Source organism: Electrophorus electricus, chromosome 6 (genome assembly GCF_041902795.1).
Source record: "Electrophorus electricus isolate QZ-2024a chromosome 6, ASM4190279v1, whole genome shotgun sequence".
In the NCBI taxonomy this organism is placed as follows: Eukaryota; Metazoa; Chordata; class Actinopteri; order Gymnotiformes; family Gymnotidae; genus Electrophorus; species Electrophorus electricus.
In genome coordinates, this window is record NC_137502.1 from 31,987,056 (window position 1) to 32,008,269 (window position 21,214).

A 21,214-nucleotide genomic window follows, 5' to 3' on the forward strand; every position below is an offset into this window, starting at 1 on the left:
CCACGGGCAGTGAGGCTCAACACTAGGGGGCGCTCTCCACGGGCAGTGAGGCTCAACACTAGGGGGCGCTCTCCACGGGCAGTGAGGCTCAACACTAGGGGGCGCTCTCCACGGGCAGTGAGGCTCAACACTAGGGGGCGCTCTCCACGGGCAGTGAGGCTCAACACTAGGGGGCGCGCTCCACGGGCAGTGAGGCTCAACACTAGGGGGCGCGCTCCACGGGCAGTGAGGCTCAACACTAGGGGGCGCGCTCCACGGGCAGTGAGGCTCAACACTAGGGGGCGCGCTCCACGGGCAGTGAGGCTCAACACTAGGGGGCGCGCTCCACGGGCAGTGAGGCTCAACACTAGGGGGCGCGCTCCACGGGCAGTGAGGCTCAACACTAGGGGGCGCGCTCCACGGGCAGTGAGGCTCAACACTAGGGGGCGCGCTCCACGGGCAGTGAGGCTCAACACTAGGGGGCGCGCTCCACGGGCAGTGAGGCTCAACACTATGGGGCGCTCTCCACGGGCAGTGAGGCTCAACACTAGGGGGCGCGCTCCACGGGCAGTGAGGCTCAACACTAGGGGGCGCGCTCCACGGGCAGTGAGGCTCAACACTAGGGGGCGCGCTCCACGGGCAGTGAGGCTCAACACTATGGGGCACGCTCCACGGGCAGTGAGGCTCAACACTAGGGGGTGCTCTCCCACGGGCAGTGAGGCTCAACACTAGGGGGCGCTCTCTCCCGCACGCAGTGAGGCTCAACACTAGGGGGCGCTCTCCCACGGGCAGTGAGGCTCAACACTAGGGGTCGCTCTCCCACGGGCAGTGAGGCTCAACACTAGGGGGCGCTCTCCCACGGGCAGTGAGGCTCAACACTAGGGGGCGCTCTCCACGGGCAGTGAGGCTCAACACTAGGGGGCGCTCTCCACGGGCAGTGAGGCTCAACACTAGGGGGCTTTCTTCCGCATGCAGTGAGGCTCAACACTAGGGGGTGCTCTCCTACAGGCAGTGAGGCTCAACACTAGGGGGCGCTCTCCACGGGCAGTGAGGCTCACACTAGGGGTTGGTTTCCCACTGTGCACTTTAGCTTCTTTTAGTGGTGCAGGACACAATATTTGTTTAGTGTTATTACATTACTGGCCTCTGTGTTATATTCAAAGACTTGATATCTCTGCTTAGAATCACAGTGAGCAGACAGTAGTGCATGCAAGCCATAAATCTATAGACGGACAGTGTAAACTGTGACAGTGTAAACTATGCATCTATACACTAAACTAGAGGCAGACTGAAGTGTACATCAAACACAGTAGACTAGACAGTAGTGGGTAGTAGGGACCTGGCCGGTGTTGGGGTTAATCTCTGGCTGGCTGGCGCGTGTTCTCCGCAGGACTGCGAACCATCGGCGTGATCACCAAGTTGGACCTGATGGACGAGGGCACAGATGCCCGCGACATCCTGGAGAACAAGCTCCTGCCACTGCGCAGAGGTGTGTCCTGCATGTACACACACACTCGCGCGCATGCGCGCACACACACAGTCCACGCGATTTACTCTGTCCCAGCACGGCACACACCTGAGTACCCTGGTCAGCGGGTTATATGTCAAACACAGAGTGAGAAACCGTGCAGTAACGTTGCAGTCATGTGACAGGCTACATCGGGGTGGTGAATCGCAGTCAGAAGGACATAGACGGCAGGAAGGACATCCGTGCAGCTCTGGCGGCTGAGAGGAAGTTCTTCCTGTCCCACCCGTCATACAGACACATGGCTGAGCGAATGGGGACTCCCCACCTGCAGAAGACCCTTAACCAGGTCCGCCCCCACGTTTTGTTTACTTGCCCTGACAAATAAAAATGTTCCTGTTGCTTGGTTGGTTCTTATTTTTCTCTCTCTCTCTCTCTCTCTTTCTCTCTCTCGCTTTCTTTCACGCCCCGGTAGCAACTCACCAACCACATTCGGGACACTCTTCCCGGTCTGCGTAACAAGCTCCAATCGCAGCTCCTGTCGTTGGAAAAGGAAGTGGAGGAGTATAAGCACTACCGCCCTGATGACCCCACGCGCAAGACCAAGGCCCTGCTGCAGTGAGTCCCGCCCCTCCCCAAGCTGTACTGTGTCTCAGTGAAACTAACTCTGGTGACGTTCTGGGTGTGGCTCTTTAAGCAGCTCCTGTTTCCCCTGCTCAGCAGCTGATAAATGGTCGTGTGTGTGTGTGTGCGCGTGCGCGTGTGTGTGTGCGTGTGTGTGTGTGTGTGTGTGTTCTGGCAGGATGGTGCAACAGTTCGGTGTGGACTTTGAGAAGTGCATCGAGGGCTCCGGGGACCAGGTGGACACCGTGGAGCTATCCGGCGGCGCACGCATCAACCGCATCTTCCACGAGCGCTTCCCCTTCGAGCTGGTCAAGGTGAGACCACCCCCTGCCCCGCCCCTGCCCCGCCTCTGACCAGCCCATGCCTCTCCTACAGCTCCGACATTAGCACCATACTTTCAGTAGACAGCAGCTGGTGTGTAGCTTGCTAACACTACAGGCTGTATTAGAGTTCCACGCCACACTAGAGAGCCAGGAGACTGATGAGAGGTTCTCTCTCTCTCTCTGTTTCTCTCCATTTCTCTGTCTTTGTGTGTCTTCTGCTATCAGATTGTGTTTGATGAGAAGGAGCTCCGGCGAGAGATCAGTCATGCCATTAAGAACGTCCATGGTGTCAGGCAAGTGGGGTCTCACTGACAGCCTGCACTTATCAACCCTGCGGGAGCCCCCGGGCTGGCTGGACCACTGCGTTCTGTGTTTCTGCTGCACAAGTGTGCGCACACACACACACACACACACACACACACACACACACACACACGCGCACTCTCTCACTCTCTCTCTCACACTCACACACACACTCTCTCTCTCTCTCTCTCTCTCTCTCACTCACTCTCACTCTCACTCTCACACACACACATACACACCTCTTCAGGTCCACTCATTTACCACATGATCATGCGAGCACGTGCACACAGTCTCTCACTTTAAATAACTTGCCCTGTTTCTTTTCCCTTTCTTTTGAATCTCTCTCTCCCTCTCTCCCTCTCTCTCTCTCCCTCTCTCTCTGTCTCTGAGCTGTGGGGTAGCTCTGCTCTGGTGTATCAGCTGTCTCCCACACACACCCAACCTCACACTGATGCTGTGCTTCTACTGTTATCGTGTACTGGGAGCTAAACCTCTTTCATTTTCTCTCTCTCTCTCTCTCTCTCTCTCTCTCTATTTTTTGCCACTGTTTTGTCTACTTTCTTGGCTCTGTTTCTCTGTATGTCACCCCTTTCTCTCTGTTTCTGAATTTTTTCACCTTTGACCCCTTCCTTTCATGTCTGGACTTTGTCCGTCTGCGTGGTTTCGCCCTTTCTTCTGCCCATCTCCCCGTACCTTTATGCTTTCTGTCTGGTTTTTGCGTCTCTCTGTCTTCATGCTATTTTTTTCTTCTTCTACCTACCTGTCTGTCTGTCTGTCTGTGCGTTCTTGTCATCGCGCCTGTCTGTCTGTCTTCCCCGTTTGTTCTCAGAACTGGCCTGTTCACTCCAGACCTGGCGTTTGAAGCCATCGTGAAAAAGCAGATCGTAAAGCTGAAAGAGCCCTGTGTCAAATGTATCGATCTGGTCATTCAGGAGCTCATCAACACGGTCAGGCAGTGCACCAACAAGGTACTGCAGTGCCCCGCAGGCCCTGCCACAGGGCGGCGCTCTAACCCCGGGGTCACACCGCCCTGAAAGCATGCCCGGCACCTGCCTCGAGGGAGCAGTAGCAAGGGTTCGCGTAGGGCGGGTGAGGCGGGGTAGGCGGGGTGGACCCGGTGCAGGTCGTGTGTGGGTGTGACTCCTCAGCTTGCCAGCTCGCCCTGTGAGCGGGTCCCGCGGGTCCCGCTGTCGTGTGTCGGGGTGTTGTGGTGGTCTTGTGCAGCGGAGACGAGAGGGGGCAGAGGAACCCGCTCGTCTCGGGGCCTGAAGGGGGCAGGCCGCAAGGCACTCCCGCTCGGCCGAGCTGTATCCGACCGGCTGCTCCCCGCCTTCGTGCAGGAGGACCGTAGAAGCTAAGGCCTGTCCCTTTCCAGACCCATGTAAATGTCTTGTCATAGATTAGAGGTCACTGACCGACTAAACAAAGTCTTTGTGTCTCTCTCTCTCTCTCTCTCTCTCTCTCTCTCTCTCTCTCTCTCTCTCTCTCTCTCTCTCTCTCTATTTTCCTTTTCCTCCTCTTCTCTTTCTGTCTCTATCCCTCATGCCTCTCACTGCCTCCCCCTCTCCCCCTGGCAACACCTCCCTCCCACCCCCTCAGAACGGGGCTGTTCACCCCTGACCTGGCCTTCGAGGCCATCGTGAAAAAGCAGATTCGCAAACTGAAAGAGCCCAGTCTGAAGTGTGTGGACATGGTCGTGGTGGAGCTCACCACCCTCATCAGGAAGTGTGCCCAAAAGGTAACCAGGACAGGCGGGCGACCCGCAGACAGGCTGCCGGCCGACCCCGCGACCCTGACCCCGATCAGACCGTCTCTTCAGCCCTCCTAGTTTGTCTGCACGCCTTCATGCCTGTCTTACACCACCGTCTTGCTTAATCGACGCTTTTTCGTTTTTGTTTTTAAACAAGATCCGCCATTTTCTTTCCCCCTCCCTCCCTTTGGCCACGCCCATCGCCAGCGTCTGACCCCTGCTCGTGTGCGTTCCATGTGCCGCCATTGCGCCGTCCAGCCATGATCCATGAGTCCTTCTCCGTCCCGGCCAGCTGAATTAATGATGCGCTGATTTCTCGGGGAGACGGCCGCACTAAGGGTTCGTGGGAAGTCTCCGGGCACGTTCCTGCCTCCTGCTGCCTTATCTCTAAAGCCCTTCACTCTTCCTGCCCCTCCCACTCCAAATCTTGTTTCCACCCTCACTCGTGCGAAGGGTGGGCGTAGCCGTCACCGCTCCGGCTTCGGACTGCGAGGCGTTGTCTCCGCAGAGAGGGCGCCGCCTCATGGGTCCGCTTGGTGACAGATCTGTATCTGTGGCGACGGGAGAGCCTCCGATCCGCTGGTCTCACCGTCCCTGGGCTCCGTGCCTGCCGTTGCTGCCGTTGCCATAGCGACGGGCCTCATCTGCCACCTTGTGGAAGAGGAGGGTCTGCCTTTTCCTGTCTACCTTTGGCTTTAAACTAGCGAATCTCTGCTGTCTCTGCCTCTCTGTGTTTGCCTGTGACTCCACTAACACCAGGCTGAAATGGCCGTTAACCACCGCCATCACGTGCAGCCATAGAGGGTCTATATATGTGACGCCAAATATAGACCATCACGTTTACTAAGCTCACGTTATAGGTCTGTTTCTAAGTTTCTAGATCTCTTTTTGACTTTTTAACTAATCATAATTACAATCAAATATCATTATCTAAAAATCTTTAGTTTGTTTTAGAAATATGCTTTTTATGCAATCATCGTGGATTGATTGAACATTAAATTCAGTAACTAAAAATCTTTATTAGCTGATGGCGAGTGCCTTTGCTAATTGGTTGTTAGTGTTAATAACGTGTGCGTGTATGTTCGTTCTCACCCATGCTTGCATTTGATTCCACCAATCACAGCCAAGCACTGTGTCCTCTTTCACTTCAGCCTGGCCTACGAGGCAAGGAACAAGCTGTGTGTGTGTGTGTGTGTGTGTGTGTGGGGTGCGGGGACATACAGCAGCACACATTTCTTTCTGTCTATGTGGATGTGTCCTGGTTTTGGCTGTCATCTGCAGTGCTGTGGTGTCTGTGTTTCTGCAGCTGGTCTCGTACCCCAGACTCCGGGAGGAGACGGAGAGGATCGTCACCACTCACGTCCGAGAGAGAGAGGGCAAGACCAAGGACCAGGTTCCGCACCCTCGCATGCCCTCCGAACATCTGCGGCCCAGTGTTCCTTCTGAACCACTTCACCTTCGAACTCTCTCTCCAGGTGCTGTTGCTTATCGACTTTGAGCTGTCCTACATCAACACCAACCATGAGGACTTCATTGGATTTGCCAAGTACGTGTGTCCCGCGTTCAGCTTTTCAGTTTACCCAGTTCTCCCGAGCGGCTGACGTTTTGGGTATGACTGACTCAGAAGTCTGCGCTAATCCCGGGACCTTGAGCCTGACCTGTAAACCCACGTTCTGCTTGCCGTGTGCGGCCTGAGTTGGGAGTCCAGCATGAACCCGTTTATTAGAATTGTGTTTAAGCTTCTGCAGACCGGGAGGGGGTGAAGGGGGGATAGCATGACCTTGTCACGACCTGCGCTCCGCCGAGAGCTTCGTTCGTTTTGAATGAAGTTTCTGGTGAACCGAGCAGGACGGTTGATTTTTCTTTTCACTTTGAGGTGATGTTGCTCAATAAAATGTCTCACCAAAGTGCTTGTGAACAGTAGCCTGCTTGCTGGGTTTACTGTGCCACCACTGCCTGCTGTGCAAAGCATGAATGAGAAGTGGAACCATTTTGTGTTCTGCATTTTGTGGTCACGCCGGAGAGGGAAGCAGGAAGAAGGGGGTCAGCCTGTTAGCGATACTTGAGCGTGCTGGGGAACACGGCTGGTCCTGAACATACTGCATGGTTTCCAGTCCCTGTTGTTACTGTTAGAAGTGCTGATTGCATGGAGCTCGGAGGAGTCTGTGGCTATTATTGGATTGCAGCCAGAGTGGGCGTGTCCCCCCACCGGCCCCTTTTGACCCCGCCCCCGCACGCTGTGCATGTGGCCCCATGGCCGTGCGGTGAGTGCACCGCGACGGGGCGGCTAACGGTTCTCGTGACGTCACCTTGCAGTCTCGACCACCGAAGGCTGGACGACGGTACCCTTCCTGGGTTTGGCAGCGACAGGTGGGCGAGCAGATCCACACCCGCACTCCCTCAGGCCCAGCCTGGGGACGGCCTGCCTCACAGCGCCCTCTAGTGTCCAGTTCACAGTCTAACACCCCCAGAGTGCGTCTTGTTGACGCTGCAGTCTGTGGTGGTGTTTATTTTTAGAACATGGTGAAAAGAGGAAGCGTGTGCGCGCGCGTCTGTCTGTGCGCGCGCGTCTGTCTGTGCGCGCGTCTGTCTGTGCGCGCGTCTGTCTGTGCGCGCGTCTGTCTGTGCGCGCGCGTCTGTCTGTGCGCGCGCGTCTGTCTGTGCGCGCGTCTGTCTGTGCGCGCGTCTGTCTGTGCGCGCGCGTCTGTCTGCGCGCGCGTCTGTCTGCGCGCGCGTCTGTCTGCGCGCGCGTCTGTCTGCGCGCGCGTCTGTCTGCGCGCGCGTCTGTCTGCGCGCGCGTCTGTCTGCGCGCGCGTCTGTCTGCGCGCGCGCGTCTGTCTGCGCGCGCGTCTGTCTGCGCGCGCGTCTGTCTGCGCGCGCGCGTCTGTCTGCGCGCGCGCGTCTGTCTGCGCGCGCGTCTGTCTGCGCGCGCGCCTGTCTGCGCGCGCGTCTGTCTGCGCGCGTCTGTCTGTTAATGAACTTGTCTGTCTGTCTCCCTCTCTCTCTCTCTCTCTCTCTCTCTCTCTCTCTCTCTCTCTCTCTCTCTCTCTCTCTCTCTCTCTCTCTCTCTCTCTGCCTCTCTGCCTCTCTTGCTGTACACTCCCCAGTGCCCAACAGAGAAACACACCAATGAACAAGAAAAGGCCCGTCCCTAACCAGGTACACACCAAACCTTCCCTCCCTTTCATCCATTTTCTCCCTGTTTTGCCACATCCGCGTACCTCCTCATCTCCCCAGTAAACAGCCCCTCTCCCGAGACCCTTCCTCCACCCTTTCCAAAGTCCGGGCTTCCCTTTTGTGTTTATAGTACCCCCCCCCCCCCCTTTATTCCCCTGTAATCATCTCAGCTGCTGCCCGGTACAGTGCCCGCCCCCCGCCCCTACTGTACGCACGTCATGCTGCACTGAGCTCCGAGGGGGTTGTTTAGCTGAGTGATGTGCTGTGTCATAGGGGTAATAGAATGCCGCTACTTGCCCTCCCGTGCCTTCCAGAGGCCAGGCTTCTGCTACCTGCATGTAATTCTCACCCAGCATGTATCTGCACTACCACCCAGCGGACCAGTGATCACTGTGTACATTCTGTTATGCCTGCGTTAACTTGAGCTTTTGTTCTTATTTTTTGTTCATAATTTCAAATGTGCATGGATTCAGCTATGAGAATGAAGCAGCCGTTATGATAAATCAGTTTGTCCTACTGCAAGTTAATCTAATTGCATGTAATTGTGTTCTGTTGCTCCCTCTGTCTCTGTCTCCGCTCTCTCTCTCTCTCTGTCTCCGCTCTCTCTCTCTCTCTCTCTCTCTCTCTCTCTCTGTCTCCGCTCTCTCGCCCCCTCTCTCTCTCCTACTCTATTCTGGTAACCCACCTCCATCACCTCCTAACCTGTGGTTTCTCTTTCTGTTCCGGACTCTCTCTCTCTCTCTCTCTCTCTCTCTCTCTCTCTCTCTCTCTCTCTCTCTCGCTTTGCTTGTTTTCTATACCTTGTGACGTCCCTTCTCCTAACTCCCCCCCCTTAATTGTTACTACAGGGTGAAATACTGGTAAGTACCCTGCACAAACAAGCCCCGCCCAATTGGAGGTCACCAGGGCTCAGCCAATCACCAGAACTAAGGGTACAGCAGTCAGCCAATGAGGACCTTCTTGTCTTGTAGGGTGCTTATTGACAGCTCCAGCTAGCCCGTTAGCCTGTGGTGCTTAACAGGCTTTGAAAACCTGATGGTTATTCTTCTGCCCTGCAGCTAGGTGGACTGTGCGGCCTTGAGCAGGAAAAGGTACAGTCCTCAGATACAAAAAACTGGGAACAACTGGGAAAAATCACACTGGCTGGAGTTTTTCACTGTTATCAGTAATCGGTAACAGCCCTAATTATTTTCATTGGTCTACGTGCCCTACATTTAAGCAGCAATTTCTAACCCACACATAATCCACGTAATTGGAGCATTTAAGGAGATTGCTACTAACGGCTCAATGTTGTATGCCTGCTGGAAGGTAATGTCACGTGACACGAACCTGTGGGGTTTTTGTGTTTGACCACAGATAAGTAAATCCAGAAGTCTCCTAATAAAGTTCATTTGGTAGTAACAGTGACGCCTCTGTCGTTCTGATGTCCTGGCTGAGTGCTGGAGGTTCCTCTAGGGGGCGCCGAGTTTACTTCGTAGAGGAATCAGCCGTCACAGTGGGGATGGAGGGGTCTGGGCAAAAACTGACCCGATCAGAATCCAGGGCCAAACTTCACTCCTAATTCAAGTTTTGTTTATTTGTCACGATGTAATTCACCCGTGTGCGAGTGGTTATGGGCCGTGCAGCTTTAGCCAGTCACTCCGCTTGAAGTGTAAATACTGAACCACCTTGTTGATTTTCTTTTAATTATTTGATAAGTCATTTGCAAATTTATTTCTGTATTAGGAGGAAGAAATCATCAGAAAATTAACTCCTTGCTTTATGGTAGATGGATGTCCCTCGGGTGGGACTATAATGGTGTAAATTGTGAGATCCCTCTAAACAATTAACTCCAATTATTAACAGTTATTTCCATAATCAGAACAGCTTCCAGCTAACCAAGCAAGGCACTGTTTGTGCTCCCTAAATTGGAACACTTACTGGTAATCATGCCCTGTGAATCCTTACTTGGAAAGATCAGTTTCAAAATCTATGCTATCCTTGCTGTTTTAAATTGTTTTAGAATTGGTTTACTGTTATTATATCTGACTTGGTCACATGATTTATGTGTTTATAGTTTTTTTTATTTCTGTCTGTAATGTTTTGGGTGTACTGTGGCGGTCCCATGCAGGGGAGGCCACTGATTGAATCAGTATGGTTTGTGGTGGCGTTGAGGCTCTGGTGGTCAGTCCAGGCCTGAGTGTGGCGATGCTCCAGCTTGTGAGCACGCCCGAGGGCCCGCCCCCGCCGGACGGCCTCGTCTTCGCAGCGAGAAGCGTTCGCTCCTCCCTCCTCCCCGTTCGTCCTTCTCCAGCCGTGTTGAGCCGTTCTGTAGTCTCGCGCAGCGTTTATGGCATTCCCCCAACAAGGAAAACGACGCACACGGCTTTCCATGTTCCGTTTCGCTGCCTGCTACTTATTCTGTGTTTGCACGTTCCGACTAACGATTCCTACAATTCCCGGACGGTAGCCGGAGAAGGGGGAACACCACAGGAAAGGGGGAAAGAGGGGGAGGTGGCTGTCTGCTGCATCCGCGTATGCAGCCGGATCCTTGAGGAATTTGTCAAATTCACAGGCTCTGTAACAGACAAACTGGAGGGCACAGGCACTGGAGGATGGGCCGTTCCTCATCCCTCCGGCGGCGGCTGCACCATGGTTGCCATGGCAGCAGGGTAGACCACCAACTCTCGTCCTCGTCTCCTTCGTCTCCGCTAGGTGTTGATAACTTGACCTTCCACCTCCTTCTCTCGATCCCTCTGTAGTCCACTGCAGTGCTCACCACTCTAACTCCACCCTTCACTGTCTGTAACTGCTACGTCCGTCTCCATCTCTGTGTAGATTTTGTTTAGTGCGTACCAAAGTGCGCACTGGCTTCAGTTAACCCCACTAAAAGCCCCCTAACTGCCCCACGTGTGCAGCATAGCTTTTACTCACTGCTCTGACCCTAACACCTCACCGCCGGATCCTGAGCTTTGCTCCTCTGGAGTTGCCGTTTGGTGTGGCGTGGCATGGTCCTGTGCTTCAGGACGCACCATGAAAACAAACCCCTTTTGCATGTGGATCCTTCTCCAGGGTCACAACCACACAGGTCTTTCTCACCCATTCTTTGGTCCTTTGATCCAGTGTCGGCCATTTCAGTTAACCTCATGACCAAAGGTCACGGAATAATGTCTGCTAGACCAAAACGAGACACTGGATACATTATTTACCCAAATCTTCATTTAGGCTGAATAATATTATATTATTTAACTGCAGCCATGTTTACGGTGCATTTTAAGACACAGAGACGTTAGGAGTAGTCTCAGTGAGTTATTAACTGGTCCTCAGCAGTAAAGTCGGGGTTGGTGATGGCTTCTGGAAGCCTTGCCCCTGTCCTGCCTGTATGTCCTGACCAGGTAAGTGTGCGCATCTTCGCGCGTGTACCCACGGGCCCCTGCTCCTGCTCCTGCTGCATAAAGGCACACGTCACGCCGTCTCCTGACCTGTACGCCCCCCCCCCCCCCCCCCGGCCCCGCTTTCTCCTCCGCAGGTGATCCGTAAGGGCTGGCTCACCATCAACAACATCAGCATCATCAAGGGAGGATCCAAGGAGTACTGGTTCGTCCTGACAGCAGAGTCGCTTTCCTGGTACAAGGATGAAGAGGTGAGCAGAAACGTCCGGGCTAGCGGGACGTCACCGCGCGCAGGCATCGTTGTCCTGCTAGCTTCCAGTATGCCAATCTCATGAGACGATATCGTCCTGCCCACTAGCAGGACGCTGTGCACAATTCATGTCGTCATGGTGACTAGCAGAGCATTACTGCAAGTGCGCATCGCTGCAATAACAATATAATGTTAATTTAATATTATACACAGCAGGTACCATTACAGACATTGTGCAATATCGTCCTGTGATACACTCATCCAGTAATATACCGGTTATCATTTGCTTTACACTTTTTCCCATTCTCTTGCTCTCTCACGCAAAACAGCTCTGTTTTGAGTTCTTTCAAATTCATTCCTCCAAGACCTGTGCTGTAAACATTTACCCCCAGACCCAGATCCAGTAGTAGAAGGCGTCAGCGCGACCTCCTTGCCGATACGTGTGCTTATGAGTGTGTTGAGTGCGTGCTGGGGTGCGTGTGATGTTGGTGTGTCTCAGCCCAGCCTTGCCAGTGTGTGGACTACTGTTGGAACAGGTAGTGTGAACGCAGGGATAGCGAGGGGGAGGGGTGGAGCCAGGGTGAAGGGGCAGGGTCACAATCAGCCTGGACCAAAGATCTCTGCCCTGGACACAGTGTGGTGACAGGGAGAGGAGTGTTAAACCCCTGATAAAGCTGCACACACACACACACACACACACACACACACACACACACACACACACACACACATACATATATACATATACATACATTTTATATATATACATACATTTTATATATATATATAGGCCTGAACATAGTCTTCATTTAAACACACAAGCGATCACCATAGCAGTCACATTTATTGGTGATGACCCAGAAACCCCCAAATGAGCCTCAGGACCCAGGGTTTCTCAGCCAGTCTGAGCCAGAGAGAAGAAACGAGCAGCTCAGTGATCACAGGCCATGGCGCCTACAGCGTGGGAGGGGCGGGACGGGGCAGGCCTGTTAGTGTTCCATCTGGGATTGGACTTTGGAATTTGCAGGAAATTGTACTGGTTACTCGGGCGGGGTGTGTGCGTGCGTGCGTGTTTGTTTGGGAGTAAGAAAGTTTTGTTCCTTTAAGTGATGTAACTGCTTCGATCACAGCATTGGTTCTCTCTCTCTCTCTCTCTGTTAGTGCATACACATATGTAAATGTTTCCAGATGCTTCTCCTCTCCTTCCCTCTTTATCTACCTCCCTCCCCCCCCTCTCTCCCTCTCCCCTCCATCTATATCCCAGTGCTCCCACTCTAGCTGCACATCGTGTACAGTGACATGCTGAGTTGTTGCAATCTACCCTCCCCCCCCCCGCGTTCTCTCTCTCTCTCTCTCTCTCTCTCTCTCTCGTAAATTCAATATTCTGCCTCTGTCTCTCTCTCAGGAGAAGGAGAAGAAGTACATGCTTCCCCTGGACAACCTGAAGCTGAGGGACGTGGAGAAGGGCTTCATGTCTACCAAGCACATCTTTGCTGTCTTCAACACCGAGCACAGGTCAGGCCTGGCCTGCCTTAGTCCCGCCTTTGCTCCCGCGCATGTACGCCGCATGTACGCATGTTTGCTCACCAGTGTTTATGTCTTGCTCCTGCAGGAACGTGTATAAGGACCTGCGTCAGATCGAGCTGGCGTGCGACAGCCAGGAGGACGTGGACAGCTGGAAGGCCTCCTTCCTGCGCGCTGGCGTCTACCCCGAGAAAGATCAGGTCCCGCCGGCCCCAAAACACAGCTGAAAGCTCGCTGGGTTTGAGGCTATAGGCAGAACTCTAGAGCCTCTTCTGTCTGTGACGATGTGCTTAGTTTGTACATTTAAAAATATTGTATCTCAATACAAGTGTGTGTGTGTGTGTGTGTGTGTATAGGTGGAGGCTGAGGATGCAGCTCCGTCAGACACCTTCTCCATGGACCCCCAGCTGGAGCGGCAGGTGGAGACCATCCGTAACCTGGTGGACTCCTACATCGGCATTGTCAACAAGACCATACGGGACCTCATGCCCAAGACCATCATGCACCTAATGATCAACAGTGTGAGTGTTTACCCACTGTAGCTGGGTGCGTGTGTGCGTGCGTGTGCGTGCAAGAAGAGTGCCAGCAGTTTTTTTTAAAACATGTCGTCAGAGTTGGCTTTCACACAGTAGCTGCAGTTTCAGTCTGAGTCAGTGGGGTTTCAGTGTGAAGCACCCATGGAAAAGACGCAGGCTTGCTCATTTCCAAATCTCTGCCTTCTCAGTACGCGCCGAGCATCTGGGTTTGCATGCTTCTTCTCAGTTTGTTGGAGTGTTTCTGGGAGATGTCACTAGGGGGTGGTTTCCCAAACACCCTGTCAAACCGTCTCGGTACAGAAAAACTGAAACCATCCCCGTTATGGGTACCGTTCTGAGACTGAACCAAACTGCTGCTGCTATTGACACGGGCATCGCCACGCATCGTCTGTGACTGGATCCATGACATAATTTGTGAGCACGGCCATTTTAGGATTTACGAAGAGCGTTATGTATGCATGCGGCTGTTCTTAGAGCAGAAGAGGAAAATAAGATGATATGACATATAAGGCATTATTGGTCCCGGAAGAAATAGCTGCATAAATGAATATGTACATGATATAAACAAGCGCTGCCAAGATTATTGCACTAGTGGAGTAAATGAAAAGTGAAACTTTCAGTAAAAAATACTATTAACAATAGGAGGCACTGTGACAAAATTGGCTTTGGGTTCAGTGACTAGTTAAAGTACTGAGGTTGGGAATCTGCACCATTCATCTCCTCTCTTCCTCCCCCTCTCCCTCTCTCTCCCCCTCTCCCTCTCTCTCCTCACAGGCTAAGGAGTTCATTCACTCTGAGCTGCTGGCATATCTGTACTCGTCAGGTGACCAGAACACCCTGATGGAGGAGTCGGCGGACCAGGCTCAGAGGCGTGACGAGACACTGCGCATGTACCACGCCATCAAGGAGGCGCTCACCCTGATCGGTGACATCAGCACCTCCACCGTGTCTGCGCCCATGCCACCACCAGTCAATGACAGCTGGATCCAGGAGGCCAGGTCAGGTCCAGGCGTGTGTGTGTGTGTGTGTGTGTGTGTGTGTGTGTGTGTGTGTGTGTGTGTAAAACAAGTTCTGTGCATAGACCTGAGCAGTTCCAAGTGTAGTCCAGTACTCAGCCCCTCCAGGGCTCAGAGTGGACACTCTTCAGTCCACCAAGGCCACTGCTCAGGTCTCAGCTGCCTCTCTTCTGTCCTTCGCAGCCCCACCTCTCAGCGGAGACCACCCTCTTCAGCCCCGCCCCCCAGCAGACCTCCAGCAGTGAGAGGTTCCACCCCGGGACCGCCTACCCTCAACCCCATCCCTGCTTTCACAGCCCCGCCCATCCCATTCCGTCCGGGTCCAACCACGAGCACCTTCAGCAACAACAGCCAGGACCCTTTCAGTGCTCCGCCCCCTCAGATCCCCTCCCGCCCTGCCCGTGTGCCCCCCGGCGTCCCCAGGTAAGGACAGCGAGGCCGTCCTTCACAAAGCCTCCCACAGTAGGGAAGCTCTAATGTCCCCAGCGCTAGTCCTTTGCGTGATCCCTGCTCCATAACACGCAGGACGGTGTGTGTTCCGTCACACCTGGCCTCGAACCTGAGTTCTCCAGGTGACAGACGCGTACAGAGTACAAGTTTACTCTCCTGAGTGAGTGAGTGTGTGTGTGAGTGTGTGTGTGAGTGTGTGTGTGAGTGTGTGTGTGAGTGTGTGTGTGAGTGTGTGTGTGAGTGTGTGTGTGAGTGTGTGTGTGAGTGTGTGTGTGAGTGTGTGTGTGAGTGTGTGTGTGAGTGAGTGTGTGTGTGAGTGAGTGTGTGAGTGAGTGTGTGTGTGAGTGTGTGTGTGAGTGAGTGTGTGTGTGAGTGTGTGTGTGAGTGAGTGTGTGTGTGAGTGAGTGAGTGTGTGTGTGTGTGAGTGTGTGAGTGAGTGAGTGAGTGTGTGTGAGTGAGTGAGTGAGTGAGTGAGTGTGTGTGTGTGTGTGTGTGTGTGTGTGTGTGTGTGTGTGTGTGTGTGTGTGTGTGTGTGTGTGTGTGTGTGTGTGTGTGAGACCTCAGACAAGTGCTTGAGAACACCTGGTGTGTGTATGAGGTAATCATAGCGTTTGTAAGTTGCCACCCAACCCTGCCGATTGTGGCACTGATCTTCACTGTGTGTGCAGGGCGCTGATGTGTGCTGACGGCACAGAATCACTGATGTAGACGCCTTAATTTACCTCTTCTGCCCATGCTTGTGTGTGTGTGTGTGTGTGTGTGTGTGTGTGTGTGTGTGTACACATCAGGTCATGCAATGATGTATATTCTGTGTGATCTGTCTCCAGGTTCTTCTCAGTGTGCTTTCTTAAACGTCACATTCACTCTCTCTCTTTCACTGACTCTGACTTGTTCACTCTGTCTGGCTTCCTCTCTCCTCCCATCCCCTGTAGCATGTAGGGCTCTCACTCCGCCTCCCGCGGTCTCTCTGTGCGGTGAATGTCTCATTCCTTTCTCACTCCGAAGACTCCCGCGGTCTCTCTGTCTCTCTCTGTGCGGTGAATGTCTCATTCCTTTCTCACTCCGACGCCTCCCGCGGTCTCTCTGTCTCTCTCTGCGTGGTGAATGTCTCATTCCTTTCTCACTCTTCTCTCCCCACAGCCGAAGACCCCCTGGTGCTCCTCAGCGACCCACCATAATTCGTCCTGCTGAACCCTCCCTTCTAGACTAGGAGGCTAAGCCCATGCTGCCCCCACACCTTCGAGAGAGAGAGAGAGAGAGAGAGAGAGAGAGAGAGAGAGAGAGAGAGAGAGGGAGAGAGAGAGAGAGAGAGATGGGGGCAGGGCTTTGTTTTGGGGGTGGGTTGTAGGGATAATGTGTCTGTACATTGAGCCCGACCTGTCTAGTTCACTCAAACTATTGTCTTACGAACGCTGCTAATGTTCCTTTCAGTTCCTCTAAACCTCTGGGGTATGAAATCAAGCTCCACATGTCAACAGCTGAACTGTTCGGTTTGCTGAGCGCTTTTCTAGGGTGAGCCGAGCTGGTGTGCTTTTGGCTTCCTGAATTTTTACTTTTTTTTCCCCCTTTTCCCCTAAGTGGCTGCTGTTTGCTCAGCTGACCACCAGGGGGCACCAAGTGGGTTTGTGTAGATAAAGCATTTGCTCTAGATTGACGTTGAGCGCAAAGGGGTTTTCATCTACTATGAAGTGTGATGAAGCAGGTGGATGTACAAAACCTTTTGGAATTAATTTGAATTAATTTGGAATTAACCTTTCTGTTCTCTTCTCTGTAGACGTCTCTTGAGCCCAGTTAAGACGTCTTAAGTGTAATATACTCTCTGTAACACACTTGGATTTTTTTTTCTCTTGACTAACTGATATCATGCTGAAAACATACCATTGTTGTTATTGTTTTCATTTTGGGTTTGAGTATTGGTTTTGGTTGTTTTTTTTTTGTTGGGGTTTTTTTTTTTGTTTTTTTTTGGTGTTTTGCTCATTCTAGGGTTCCTTTTAAATTAAGTTGTATATAGTTATCAGACACCCAGTTCACTCAGTGAAGGATCAGATCAGTCACCATTATCAGACACCTGCTCTCTGAGCGAGTGACAATTCCCCACTCCCACCCCCCAAAGTGCCCAAAAATTTAAATGCACATTAATTCATTCGCTGTTAGCAGGGAACATAATAGTAGTGGAGGGTGATTGCACTATGTAATTCCCTGTGCGTGCCTAGGGCAGGTTACACAGACTTTTAAACGGGTGTGTCTGTAACTCTTGATTAGACCTTTTAGCTGTGTGTCTTGGTGCGGAGAGGGATCGACGCATATTGATTGTGCAGTCTCACCCCTGTAATAATGTTTTTGTTTACACATAATATCCTGTGTATGAGGAAATAATCCTTAAGGCACAATTAACCACTTGTGATCGGGGGAGGCGGTGGAGGCGGAGCCATGGGCCGAGGGGCAGACTACTCTGAGCTGTGTAAGCTGACAGTGCAGGCGAAAGCCACGGTTTGGGGTCACGATTTGTTAACATAGCTGCAGTTCTTTTAGCGGAGTTTGAGTTGGATGTGTATCATTTAAACAGGGCCTTAAGATTGCCTCCGTTTCACGTCTTTAGAGTGTCGGGGGAAACACTGGCGGGACACCTGAACAGGCTCAAAGCGGGAGTTGGGCCGTATAGCACTAATACGGCTAAAACGTACTCCAATTAAGGGTTAATTCTGAAGACACGGCAGGCTGCTATGTTTAGGCCAGGCTATAAGAACAGGGTCATCAGATGGGTCACGTGCAGGTGTACATGGACGAGGGGGTTTCAAACAGACAGGTGTCCGCGCTGAGTTAGAGGGCGTAAGAGACCATAATAACCCCTTACTAACGGGGACGCGGTCAGGACGCAGTTGGGGAACAGACACACAGTTTGGATCCTATGACTGTATTATTGTTATTATTATTATTATTGTTATTATTATTATTATTGTTATTATTATTATTATTATTATTATTATTAATCCAGGCATTTGTCTTTGAAGTTTAGATTTCTATTCCCTGAACTGTTACTTTCCTTATATTCGTTCAGAGGTAGAGATGCCTTGAAGGTTTCACAGGAGAGCAGGTTCCTTGAAGGTTCCTCCCATCTTCCTTACCATGTCTAGCAGCAGTAGAACCACTCTGCCCATACTGATGGGTTTAGGAGCCGCATGGCAGTCCCTGCGCTTTCCTGTTGCATCTGATCCAATGGTTTTGTTTGATGACTTGAAAAAAAAAAGTGGGGTGGGTGGGTGGTGGATGAATTTTCTTTGGATCGACTGTAAATCAAAGACAGGAAAGGCGTGCTTGTCCTGTCGGAACAATCCGTTAACCAGCTACAATGATGGAGACCACCGTCTGGTTGGCACGGGCGGCTACAGCGTGGCCAAATTCAATGCTGATGGGGTCAGAATCCATTTTTAATGATCGTAGCATTACATTTACAAACTTATTTCGTTCAGAAACACCATGAAATTCTGACTCATCTATCAGTCTGGAAAGTTGAGTAGGCTCTGCGCCTGCTGTAGCCGTAGCCGTGCCTGTGTAACATCCCGTAGCCCACAGTGACCCCACGCCGCCAACCCCCTCTCTAACCCCTTGCTCTTCTCATCTCTCAGGCTGGGGGTGGATGTGGGTGGAGGGTGATGGGACAGCTGACCGCCTGTGTAGTTCACCTAATTATGTTCCCTTTTTTTTTTTTCCTCTTGTTGAAATCACGACGCCTTGTCAAGTGCCTCTCTGTAGCTATTAATGCAAAAGGTGACCTGGTGAGACTTGCACGACGATCCAATAAACAGCTACTGTGTATGATAAAGGGGCTGTCTGTGGTGATTTGGCGTTTCCCTGGTCTGTCATTTCTTTTTTTTCTCCACTGTGGTCTCTTGTCTTCCTTCCTTCTCTGGCTTCCGTCACCTGCATGCTGCTGTTCTTCCTTTTTCGGTAACGTTACGCAGACTGCGAACTTCCACGCCCACGTCAAGCGACCACAGAGCGAAGTCACGCGGCTCGCGGCCGTCCCTCTGAACGCAGGGGCCGAGGCTGGGGCCGGTGTCGACCAGGGGACCCCCCCCCCCCCGAAGCACTCGGGTTTAGCTGTAGCACTGTAGGCGAGGTTTGAAACAGCAGGTTCTACTGGGAAACACTTTCCAGTGCCGTCACTTTCTGTGACTGGATTTGCCCCACTTTTCATGCATTTCATGCTTCACTCCGTGGCACTACACCCACCGACAAAATGTCGACTCATTTCCAGAGGTTCAATCGCTCAAGTCAGAGATTGAGGCGTGCGAGTGCACGTTTAATGGTCGCATCGCTTCAGCTCGCTCGGTATCGACTTGGCTAAACGAGCCCGCGTGCAAGTATACAGGATCACACCTAAAGGAAGGAATCCTGGCGCTCGCCGGCCGCACGGCCGTTCCTGGGCCGTCGGGATGCGTCTCGTGAGCCTGCCCGAGTCATTTCTCGATGTTCTTGTTCTTGTCTCATCTCTGTCTCGTTTTCGTTGCGGTTCTTCTCGCACAGACGTCCAGCTCCTCGTCGGAACCAGTGGTGAGGCCGTGGCCGCTGCAGTGCACTGTGGGAGGTGGACACGACCGGAGCCCTCGGCCGCCTGCTAAAACCGTTCCACAATCTCCGAGCCTGAAGCTTAATCCAAACGGTTAATCCACACAGAAAATGGTGACATCGGCCTGAAGCGATGCTAAAGGGGTGATAATCTGGCAGGCTTCAATTTCTTATTGCAGCACCACTTCATTTCCCACTGATGATCTTCTGAGCGGACCGATACAGCAGTACGCGGTTCACTTGGTCACGAAGAACCACACCCTCAGTAGATATGTAGAATGCTCACTAGATTTATGACCTCATCTACAGTCTTGCGTAGTGATGCCAAGGACCCCTGCCAAGAATCTTCATGCTAGGTTGTGTTTGTCTCAAAATCAGTTTAAGGGGAATTTAAGCGGTTACCAATTTTTTTGTAGTTTAAAAGAAATTAAATGTATTTAATGTTTTTAAGAAAGACCATCAGCAACATCAAAGCCAGAATGATCCAGAATCTAGTGACAAAATGAAATGTCCCCCCTACAAGGGTCTATATATTTAAACCAAGGAACTGTATACTGAAAACACTAATCTCACTCTTAACACAGGAGTTCTCCAGTATGCACGCCGTGTTTCTAAGTCTATTATGTGTTCAGGTCGTTTGCTTGTAAAATACTTGGTGATGGTGATCATGGCAGATTGGATAAGACAGGAGATGGAAAGGCCTCCTGAAGACTGTGTGTAGGCTTGCAGGGTGACTGGTATACTGGAGCAATGGGTGTCTTTACTATTGGGCTTTAGAAGCCAACTACAGACAGTACAGACAAGGGGTACTAAACTACAGGACCGGTATGAGTTCACTAAACCCACTATGCAAAGCCATATGACACTAATGGTAATTGTGTGTATATATACACAGGATAAGATGTAAAAAATAAATATATATGCCAATCCATTAGAGCTTCTCAAAGAATTTCATTGGTTTAGCCTGGGCCTGTGTGACCTTATGTGGCTTCAGGACCTCCAGGTGTACAGGTGAGCTTTAGCTGACAAGACGAATGAAGGAAACAGGGATGGGAAAAGATGGCCGTCACCTACTTCTGTGCGTGCGTGCGTGCGTGCGTGCGTGCGCGTGTTGCCTTCAGCAATCGAGGACGTGTCCAATTTGAAATACAATACTTTTTGTTTTATATGAACTGTCCTTCCTGCAATAATTGTGTACTATACTAAATTAATAAAATTAATTCTGTAATTCTTTTAAAAATGTACTTTTGAAATATAAATATTATTCTTATGTGAATACAGGTGTGAATGATTAGTGCATCAGGTTCACATGTGAATTGCAGGTTTTGCCAAAGCTTCCGGCACAGTACTGTAATAAAAGATCTGGATGGGTTTAGGGAACAGTAAAAGAAGATTGTACTGAAACATTACGAAAAGCCATTTCATTCTTACAACCCATTTTATCCTCTCAAAAAGCTTTTAAAAAACCACCCACAACAAAAAAAACTCTCGATAGCCCAACACCTTGGGTTCGGGTTAGTGGGGACCTTCGGGTAACTGACCCTCCCGTTTCCTCCTGCTGTTGGAAGTAGTTGCTTATTTGTGAGATCTATGTCTCTCCTAAAATGTTCTTTAAAAATTTTCTGAGTCTCCTGTAAGGCTTTGAGCCAGCTGTTGGTGGCTGGCTTGGTTTCTTCAAAGCACACATTGTTATGGTGTGTCTGCTACTCAGCTCTGCCACACTGCCCTCCAGTATCCAGTATAAACCATCCCACAGAGCTCTGGATGTCCCCAATGTCCCACCTGCTTCCGTAGGTGGGACATTCCGTTTATTTTACACTCACGTGTTCTCATGCGTGCTCACTAGGAGCAGATTCAATGGAATAAATAGCGCACTG

General features: G+C 51.7%; 1 protein-coding gene across 11 annotated transcripts in view; it reads left to right on the plus strand.

Moving 5' to 3' along the window:
- dnm2a (dynamin 2a) overlaps positions 1 to 20,268 on the plus strand; it is a 31,065-nt gene extending 10,797 nt beyond the window's left edge. Inside the window, exons 5-22 of one of the 11 annotated variants that reach the window (XM_081716487.1) lie at positions 1,370 to 1,468; positions 1,633 to 1,793; positions 1,920 to 2,062; positions 2,247 to 2,382; positions 2,617 to 2,684; positions 4,294 to 4,432; positions 5,751 to 5,837; positions 5,920 to 5,990; positions 6,761 to 6,814; positions 7,552 to 7,603; positions 8,470 to 8,481; positions 11,130 to 11,243; positions 12,648 to 12,757; positions 12,855 to 12,966; positions 13,123 to 13,287; positions 14,077 to 14,300; positions 14,502 to 14,741; positions 19,296 to 20,268. In XM_081716487.1, coding sequence (XP_081572613.1) covers positions 1,370 to 1,468; positions 1,633 to 1,793; positions 1,920 to 2,062; positions 2,247 to 2,382; positions 2,617 to 2,684; positions 4,294 to 4,432; positions 5,751 to 5,837; positions 5,920 to 5,990; positions 6,761 to 6,814; positions 7,552 to 7,603; positions 8,470 to 8,481; positions 11,130 to 11,243; positions 12,648 to 12,757; positions 12,855 to 12,966; positions 13,123 to 13,287; positions 14,077 to 14,300; positions 14,502 to 14,741; positions 19,296 to 19,326 — 2,018 coding nt within the window. In that variant the 3' untranslated portion in view covers positions 19,327 to 20,268. Of the gene's footprint in view, positions 1 to 1,369; positions 1,469 to 1,632; positions 1,794 to 1,919; positions 2,063 to 2,246; positions 2,383 to 2,616; positions 2,685 to 3,523; positions 3,663 to 4,293; positions 4,433 to 5,750; positions 5,991 to 6,760; positions 6,815 to 7,551; positions 7,604 to 8,469; positions 8,482 to 11,129; positions 11,244 to 12,647; positions 12,758 to 12,854; positions 12,967 to 13,122; positions 13,288 to 14,076; positions 14,301 to 14,501; positions 14,742 to 15,908; positions 18,592 to 19,295 lie in introns of those variants that run through there. The other 10 variants (XM_081716484.1, XM_081716485.1, XM_081716486.1 and 7 more) reach the window with 10 other exon arrangements.
- Positions 20,269 to 21,214: the final 946 nt, after the last annotated feature.